This window comes from Alligator sinensis, unplaced genomic scaffold (assembly GCF_000455745.1).
Source record: "Alligator sinensis unplaced genomic scaffold, ASM45574v1 scaffold444_1, whole genome shotgun sequence".
In the NCBI taxonomy this organism is placed as follows: Eukaryota; Metazoa; Chordata; order Crocodylia; family Alligatoridae; genus Alligator; species Alligator sinensis.
Genome location: NW_005841886.1, coordinates 3,655,666 through 3,665,209, shown reverse-complemented (window position 1 = coordinate 3,665,209; position 9,544 = coordinate 3,655,666). Strand labels below are relative to the sequence as shown.

At 50.6% G+C, this 9,544-nt stretch overlaps 1 protein-coding gene across 1 annotated transcript in view; it reads left to right on the top strand.

The window, feature by feature from the left end:
* CUNH17orf53 (chromosome unknown C17orf53 homolog) overlaps positions 1 to 9,455 on the top strand; it is an 11,424-nt gene extending 1,969 nt beyond the window's left edge. Inside the window, 8 exon segments of the mRNA XM_025196922.1 lie at positions 993 to 1,099; positions 1,530 to 1,670; positions 4,710 to 4,818; positions 5,952 to 6,037; positions 6,636 to 6,794; positions 7,103 to 7,322; positions 7,717 to 8,627; positions 8,911 to 9,455. Coding sequence (XP_025052707.1) covers positions 993 to 1,099; positions 1,530 to 1,670; positions 4,710 to 4,818; positions 5,952 to 6,037; positions 6,636 to 6,794; positions 7,103 to 7,322; positions 7,717 to 7,790 — 896 coding nt within the window. The 3' untranslated portion in view covers positions 7,791 to 8,627; positions 8,911 to 9,455.
* The last annotated feature ends 89 nt before the right edge of the window (positions 9,456 to 9,544 follow it).

Below are 9,544 nucleotides of genomic sequence, written 5' to 3'. Positions count from 1 at the left end.
GAATTCTGCCTCGCCAGGTAAGCTGCGTTGTGGGGTAGGAGCGAGGGTGTTGCTGAAGGGAAGTCTAGCTGGAGAATCCTCACAGTGGGTGAGAGGAAGGAGTCCAGCATGACCCAGATGCCAGCTGGTATATGCAGGGATGGCATTTAGAAACTGCATCTCCCTACTTAGAAGCAAGGGTCTTCAATGGCTCTTGGCTGTGCTGGTCATGGAATTGCTTTTCTGAGTTGACTGCCGTAGGAATGTGTATAATCACAGCTGTGTTTCTCCCTCCCGCTTTTTCCAACAACCAAACTTGGCCCTGGGGTGACCTGACAACCTTTAAGTGAAATGATCGTGGAGTTAGCTGGGGTGAGGGTTTGACTGGCTTGATATGGGGAACAGCTGTAAAACCAGGACTCTGGCTCAGACCTGGGTCCTGTTTCTTCTGAACCTTTGGGTTTGATGTTTGGCGCAGCTCCAGAAGCAAGTTATTTCTAACGCCTGTTGAGCTCTTATAAAACCCTGGGCATGCTCTGAGAGCTTGCAGGTGCGCACACCAGGAGATTATCTGTATGACCAAATGAACCTGAATGCTCAAGAGCATGTCAAGTGGCATGAGCTGTCCCCTTCTGGTGCCCCCTGAGATGCTGATGAATCTCACCCTGTTTTGCTGTTCCATTCCCACTTGTTCCTTGTGATAGCCGCAGGAACCTCCCTCTCATTAGGGAGCTTCCAGTTTACACTCTGGGCAAGAACTGTTATCTCAGTTAAGGGAGCCAGGCCCATGCTCTCCCATGACCTTAGGGCAGCCTGTGCCAGAGTCCAGCCCTGCCCTATCACTTGTTAAACAAGATTTATAGCTAGGCTTTTATCCTTTTGGAGTGATTGCTTGCAAGGCCCCAGAGACCAACTAAGAGATGTAAAACCTGTTAATTGTTCCTGACAGCTTCCCCAGTGCAAGCTGTGTGCTGCTTTTGGCAGGATTAGATGCTTGTAAATAATGTATGTGTCTTGCTTTCTTCCCCCACCTTAGCATGGCGGGAAAAATCTGGAGGAAATCCTGATTTCCACACCTCAGACTCCAGCTCACGGTGCACTGGCAAAGCTACAGACAGAGGTAATCCCCCTTTTCCCCCCACAACTTTGTGCCTCTAATAGGAGCAGCATTAAAGTCTGTCTCAATACCTCCAAGCTTTATGATGCTTCTTCTGGGTACCAACACCCTCTTTGGGTTGAATTCTGTCTTGGCAAAGCCAGTCGGGGATCCCAAAGCTTTGCTTTACATTCTGAATGCCCCAGGGGTCTAGGTGCTAGACACCTAGAGGATCCACAGGAACATAAGTCCTTCCAGTGCAGCCCTGGTGCCCTGTGTTGCTTGACACTTGGGTTCAGCAATCTAACATTCTATCAAGTAAGGGGCATGTCGGGAAGCAGCTGATGTAATAGTTCCCTTATGTGCCCTCAACACCCAACTTGCAGTGCAGGTTCTATTTGTGTGAACTGTAAGAGGCCATAGTAAAAACTAAACATAACTCTGAATACTCCAGGAAATGCCCAATTCCCAGCAGTCAATAGAAGATGACTTTGGAAAAGGCCCCTGGATTGCCATGAAGACTGAATTAGGCTTGGATGAGAGAGACCCATCCTGCTTCCTTCGGACATACAGCATAGTCATGGTGCTCCGGAAGGTAAGAAGGGGCTGTTATGGGGGAGCAGAAAGAGGTTATCAGCTCCCCTGTGTTGTCTCTGCCTTTGTCTCCCCTGGCATTTTGCATGCATTCTGTGCCCCATATGGCTGGGTGGCTCATAGGAGAGGGCCAATTGTAGATCCAGGATCTGGTACTTTCACTGCTCACTCCCACATCTCTGCTGTACCTGCTAGGATATGTCTGAAGCAGCTGCAAGGGAGGAAGGTGCATGATGTTTTGTGATGCCTCTTATTGGACTAGCTGTACAGTTGGGAAAGATGTTAGATGAGCCTTTGGGCCCAAAATGCCCTTCTGGTTTGGGAATGAAGCATGCATAACCTTGGCTAAAACCCAGGAAGATCGATTGAGTTTGTTTGTTTGTTTGTTTGTTTTGTTTGTTTAAAACCCTTTATGAAAATAAGTGGTTACTAGAAAGGTGCAGTTAGCAGTATCATCCAACACAGCTTGCTGCTTGTTTTCCTCTGGATCAGTGGTTCTCAGTCTTCTTTGAGTTAGGGCACCACTCCATAACTTTGAATGTGGAAGCACCCTGGTTGAGAACTCCTGCTGTGCTGCCTCAGCTTATCTCAATGGTTCTCAATTGGGGTGTAGCTGCTGTCACTGCCGCCAGGTAAAAATGCCCTGTGGAGCAGGGCCTGGGATGGGGTATGCATTCATGCCTGTAGTAGGGTTTTCTGATGAGCCTAAAGCAGGCAGGAGCTCTTGCATCGGCTGTCCCCATTTCCCCCACCCCCTGGAAAGAGGCACACAGGACAGTTCCATCTGCCTGTTTCTGGGAGATATTGTGCAGGGTCAAATGGGAAAGAGCTGCAGCAAGAGCAGGTGCTCCTGCATGCTTTAGGCTTGTCGGATAGCCCTAATGCAGGTGGAAGTGGACATGTACCACAGCCCTTCCCGGTCCAGCTGTGCAGTTCCACCTGTCTGTAGTTGGCAGTGCATACACTGTAGCACCCCTGGGAACCATTGCTCTGCACTGTCACAGCTACAGCACCACCAATTGGCAGGAAGGTGGCATTTTCCAGTTGTCATTTGAGTGCTGTGACATGAGATTGAGGTGAGCAACCTTGATACACAGGTCTTGGCCACAAGAGCTTGGATTTCTTGTGACATCATCTTAGCCCAGCTGTTCAGTTTACAGCTTATTCATGGGTGTCATTCTCACAGCCACAACAGTGTCTCTGCTACCAGCCCTAGGAGTTGAGCCTTTGCTTTACAGTGTACAGTCCCACAAAGTGGGATCCCATCATTCCAAGACTACTCCCCACTGAGATGCTGTGGCAGAGGAAGATTCTCTCCCTGCATCAGATGGTGTCTTAAACTTGGTTATCAAAGAATAATCTGTTACAATGTGTGGGTGTCTATCATACAGGGGACAGCACTTCTATCTTCAGAGGAGTGTGTAGCAGATTTCCCAGGTGTGTGTCAATCGGGTGATTGCACTGGACTGACCACATTCAGATGTGCATAGGTGCTTCTGCCTGATCCATTCAGAACCCTAAGCCTTGCAGGAACCATATATTCCTATATATAAAATGCACCCCTTGAAAGGAAAGGCATTGTGCACCCAAAAGCCTGAGTAACGTCTCTCCCAGCTACACAGTTTTTTCAATAAAAGAGAGCACCAAAAAATCCTTGCCCCTCATTTAAAAGAAAAGAAAACTCTTGGGGGGAGAAAAATGTAATGTGTGATTGATTGGATGTAGGTCAGTTTTTATTACTATAATTTAAATTTAATTTTGTCTTGTGGCTTTAGGTATAACCATAGAATCATCTAAGAATAGTGCTGGTAGGGCCCCCAGGAGATCATCTAGGTCTGCTGCCTGCTCCAAACAACATTAGCTCTGTCTAAACCAGCCCTACCCAGGGCTTGCATCAAGATGCAGCTTTTAATTTTAGACCTTTTTCTTGGGGATGGGGCACAAAAATGTCTTGTATCTGAGCAAACCACCCAGCTGTCAGCTTAGCCAGCCACAAATGTGTATACTGGGACCTGTAGCTTCCTCTTACTGTCATTCATTGCTCTTGCCTTTTAAATAAATGATCAGATCTTGCTATCTGTGGCTTTCTGGGCTCTTTATTCTTCTGCCTCTTTCAGAGGCTTTGGCCCCTTAATCTAATAATACAGAGAAGCATCTGCAGACACACAAGTGAATAATTCTAGTGCTATCTTGCAGCTCTCTAGGCCAACTGGTGGAAACTGGGGGGAGAAGAAGGATTCAGATAAATAATTTAGCTCTTGATCAGATTAATCAGAGGAGCCAGTTTGCCTAAGACTGAAGTGAGTGGAAGGCTCTTTGTCATTTGAATAGATGTAGGTTCTAGCCAGGCTGGAAATAAACTGGCTTATAAAAGAAACTACATGCAACAGGACAGTTTTGAAAGCTATGCTACCATTCCTATATGCCCTGGTACAGGTAAACGCATACATAGGGTTGGTGTGGCCTGGCCCAGTGGTATTTTGTTTTCTCAGCCTGAAGCTACTTGGATTTATTCCCAGAAGGAGCTGTCCCAGCCCTTGACTACAGACTCTCTACACTGTTCTGCTCTCTTCCTGCTACCTGGCAGGAACAGCTAGGTCAGTGAGGGAGGCAGTACTGCCTCCCTGTAATGGCAAACATGGGTCAGATGCATCCTTGTTAGACTCCCAGGGCATTACCACAAGACTGGAGTATCAATCAGCAAGGGCTCCAAAAATTCCCCTATGGTCTGAAACATTGGTTACAACTTGTGTTGTGTTATGGTAACATCCACGGGCCCCAGGTTGCTGGGCACTGAATAGGCACATAGTGAGTCTGTCTGTCTGTCTGTCTGTCTCTGCCCCAGGGAGTTTCCATTCTAGCTCGATAAGGCAAAGGGGGCATCCTCCCCACTCTATTATAGAGTCCTAGGACTCTGGCAGGAAGTGTGCGGCAGAGCCAGGAGGTGAATCTAATTTCGGGCCCTTGCTCTGCTGAGCCTGCACTTCCTCTACTTAGGACATGCTACAGCCACTAGTTCTCCATGTTTCTGTCTATACAGGCAGCACTGAAGCAGCTCCCGAAGAACAAGGTCCCCAGTATGGCTGTACTGATCAAATCCCTGTCACGCAGCAACGTTGATGCTGGCGCAGTGTTCAAAGACCCCACTGGTAAGGGCAGGGGCCAGCACCTCTGGGCAGATGAGCAAAACCTGCAGACTGCTTGAGGCACAGCTTCAAGCAGTTACCTGTGGATACCAAAGCCTAGTTTCCCAGCTGGAAATCCACATGGGCCCTGCCTGCCAGCTCTTCCCATGATCCTTCATGTTCCCTCTGGGTTCTACTTTCTGCACTGACCCATACAACTGAGACCCTCCTGTCTGCTGATCCCCATCAGCTCTTGGTTGTTCCGTGTGCTGCTGCAAGGACATGTCTGCCTCATGGTGGCAGCAGCAGTGTCCCTGAGCATGCTCCCAGCCTGGAAGGATGGGAGCTGGAGGAGGTTGCTCTAGGGGTGCCCCCTGCAGTCACTCTTGAAACCTCATTTTCCAGCTGGAAGTGACTAGAGAGGCTTCACTGCCTAGTTTCCAGGTTGACCCAGTGGGAATGGGCAGGTGTGGCCTACTCAGGGATGTTACTGCTGGGACATGCTGGGGGTGCAGTGTGCACTTTAGCTAGCAGTGGCCTGTGCCTGGTACTTCCAAAGGCATCTAAAGTCCTTTCTCTGAGCTCCTAATTTTCCTGTGTGTGTGCATGTGCACAAGAGAATTTTTTCCCAACTCCTGTTGCAGTTGGCAGATGCTCCTCAAACCTGAGGTTAGCCAGCCCTATATCTTAGCACATGACTAGATTATTGCAGCAAGCCCTGCACAGCTCTTTTCTCTGCCTGGCTGGCTGTGACCTCTTGCAGCCTCTCCATGCTGCATGGAGAAAGACTTGGTACTTGGGCATCAGAGACCAAGCTGATCCCCTAGGTTCTACCTGCTGGGGCCAGCACAGGACTGATCCTGGTGGGAGAGCCCCTGAATCTGACTGGCAATTGGGATGGAAACAGTGAGATAAGGTACAGCAAGCAAAATGGTTCTGCAGCCTGAGCCTTTGTCCTCTCCCTTGTCAGGTCTGATCACCTATTCATTCCCTTCCTGATCGCTCATCCCTGTGTTCTCTTAGAGGCTTCCCCAGTTGGTTGGTGTGGCCTAGGTGTAGTGACACAAGGAACTGTTACAGCCAGTCCACTGCCTGGCCCAACCTTGGTCTTTCTCTGAGTGCCCCAATGGCTAATGGATCCTCTGTGCTGCCTGCAGGAGAGATGCAGGGGACAGTGCACCGCCTGCTGCTGGAGGAGAGGTCGAGTGAGCTGAAGGCCGGTGCAGTGCTTCTCCTGAAGCAGGTACAGAGCTATGGCGGGGTGGGGGGCCCAGTGTTGGTATTGAGGGCATCTGCTGTGGAGATATTTCCTCCTCAAAAGCCAGTCACTATGGCAACAAAGGTGCTTTCTGGGTTCCTGTTCTGGGGAGTGGGTCTAACAAAGAGCCTGTTGCTCCCCTGCTTGGAAGTGAGAGGCATGTGCAAGTTCAGCCATCTCTTACTGCCCTGGTACCCTGAGAGGAAGGATAGGAGGGGACAGGGTGTCTTGGTGCTGCTTTTTCCCCAGTGAAATGCCCTGTGGACAATGACAAGTTGTTCTCCACCCTTCCATCTCTGCTTAGAGGCCAAAGACTAAATAAGCCGTGGACTGAACTCTCCACCCTCATTGGCTGGGATGGCAGGGAAGTCATTTCATGAGCCCCACTGTGCCTGGTCTCTGGATCAGGGCTTCTGCAGTGTTGCCAGTTGCTTCTCACAGAGGCTTCTGAAATCTGTGAAGCATTGTGCAAGCACTGATTCTTCTTCTCATGGCCTCTGCCCACTTCTGCTCCCATGGGCTGGGCCAATGGCAGAGACGAAAGAGCCCTGGTAACACGGGATATGGCTGTCTGCTGCTGTAGGTAGGGGTGTTCTCTCCATCCCACCGCAACCACTACCTCAATGTGACGCCCAACAACCTGGTGAAGATCTATCCACTAGAACTGGGGGAGAAGAGCCCTTCTCAGCTGTCGCAGGAGCCCGAGGACAAGAGAGGGGGGCCAGTGCCGGCATCCTCAGAGGTACAGTGTAGCTTTGTTGTACAGCAGGTGGGGTAGCTACTGGAGTGGGTGGTAACAGTTCCTGCAAGTGCATAGAAGTGTTATGCTCAGAACCCGAGTACGGCTTGGAGCTGAGCTGTGATCCAGCTAGGCGGAGGGGCAGGTTTGCTGGCTGGGGAAGAACAAGATGATCCAGGGGCTTAGTGTTAGGATGGGGAAGACATGCTGAAGTGGGACACCAGGAAATGGGAAGACTGGCCTGATTCTGTGTTTCTGACTGCAAAGAAAGGGAGAGTTCCCTGAAGCTCAACTACCTGGCGTTTTTGTAGGGCCAAAGTCTACCTGAATTCCAGCCAGAGCCTTCAGCTGCTGTCCCAGGGGCCGTCCCTGGCACTAGGGCCACATGGAGCTCCAGCATGGATGAAGGCTGGAGCATGCAACAGTTGCCAGGGGGGTTTCCATCATGTCTGGAAAGTTGTGGAGCTGGCAGATGGGGGTTAACTGGACCTGCTGAAGAGGAGCCCTGCGGGTCTGAGGTCTGCGAGATGGGTAAGGCTGGTTCTGCCACTGAAGTTATGGGTCAACTCTCCAGGGGAGCCTAGCTCACTGGGTACCAGTTGGGGGCAGAGGTCCCTTAAGCTTGGTTCCAGGGGTAGGTGCTGGAAAAACTTGTCCCACATTCTGACAAGGCCTGAGGCCTTGCCCTGCTCCCATCACATGTGGATCCCGCCTTGCAGTCTGGGTACAGAACTCCTAGCACTTTTCTGCTCTCTGTGTCTGTCTTCACTGAATGCATCTTAATAATCAGGAGACAGGTCCATGCACTCAAAAACCCAGCTCCTGGGTTGAAAGGGCTAATCTTTCAGTGAGGTGGCTGCATGGTTGAGAGAACAGGGGCAGGTGAAATGGATGTAAGCCTCTAACCTCCTCATGCTCTGTGCAGATGACCTGGATGGGCTCCTGGGAGAGCTGCCGGAGGACTTCTTCTCCATGTCCACCATGGAGAGCAACAGGTGACCCCTGTGCAGCAGCAGTGTACGAGACAGACAGCTGGTTGGGTGCCCAGCCCACAGTAGGAACTGGCCTGAACTGGAGTGGAGCAGATCAAGGGCACTGACCTGGGAGGTGGCTCTCAGGCCTTTGGCCTGTCCTTTTTTGGGTTTCTTTTCCATGTTTTGCGTTCTGTCCTGCATCTGTGCTGCTAGCAAGAGCCCTGGACTGACATGAAGTGATGGCAGCTTGTTATCCCCACGCTCACTCTGCAGGGCAATGGCAGCATTCCCTGCTGTCCCGTGATGCTCACTGCCCCCTGTAGTTGGCTCCTGCATTAAATGTACCTTGTGACACTACTATGGTCTCCCTCTCCTGCCACTGCTCTGCTAACTCCACCTGCATATCTCTGTCTCTGTCTCTCTCTCTCTCTCGAATCATGCAAAACCAGGCCCCTCACAGCTGGGAGAATGCAATTCTGTGTGGGACAGCTGCACCAGGGGCTGCAACCAGAGGCTTCTTTTAACTGGAACTTGTCTCCCATAAGGCTGCATCATGGAGCTGGCTAGGTTGTATGGGGAAGGGAGGAGCCCAGGCCTTACTCCTCCCATTGATGTCATTTGGGGGGTGGGGTGTGGACTGCAGGATCAGGCCTGAAATGATCAGCTCCCATCAGATAGATTGGGAGTCAAGGCTGCTTTGTACCTTGTCTGTGGGGGATCTGCAGGCCACATTCTTCAAAGGACTGTGCCCAATGCAGACCTCAGAATGGCTCTGGAGGTGGGGCTACTAACCAGGCCACCTGGAGTCCCTGCTCCATGCTCCAGACTGCCTGGATTACCAAGGCCAGACCTGCATGCTCAGGTATCCTACCTTTCTGGCATTTTATTTGAGCTTACAGCTCTATTCTAAGTTGCTCATTCCCTAAGCACTACTTGTAAAGGGATGATGTCTCATCTAGCCTTTAACTCTTTGTTTGCTTCCATGATCCATGCTGGGCAGCTGTGTTAAGTCCAGCCTGACTAGCAGATCGTGGGGGTGTTTAGATTACAGGCATGCATTAGGGCCACTAATTCTTGGAAAATAACTTGGGAAATAATTGTTAGGAACTTAAAAGATGCAACATGGATGTTTCTTCTGCTCTTAGCTGTGGGAAAAGGCCAGGCTGGTTCTTCAGTTGATGTAAACTGTAACCATCATGACTTCAGTGGAGCGTTGCTGAAAATCTGTCCCTGTAGGACCTGAATTGTTCCTTCAGTTTATGAACACTGACAGGTGGTGGCTCATGAAGGCAAGACGAGACCCCACGTGCTACTGCTCAAGATGTGACTGGTCTATTAATGCAACACCCTTGGGGCAGCCGCTTTTCTTCCCCAGCCCCCAGCCGTGATCTGTTTTAAAGCTGTTGTTTAATGATTTTTGAGCCCATTTATCAGCAGTGATAGAGCTTAGAACTTGACTTGTAAGTTAACTCTAAGATGAAGCTAACTGCCTCCCTGCCCCCACCCCTAAACACTTCCTGTTTGGCACTTTGCCTCTTATTCATCAAAGCTCCTGGTTCCCTATGTTGGCACTTTCCTGTACTCATGCTTGATGGAAAGAAGCCAGATCAATACCTCCATGTTGGGCAGCTTTAAGGCAGGACTCTGCAGTGGGTTCAGCTGTGCACTTGCTTCCAACAGTGCAGGAGGGGGCCTGACAGGCCCCGCAGGGTGGATCTGAGGAACACCTGTCCATGGGCGGCTGGTGCCACCTTAGCTGGGGGGCGCATGGCCCCCCCC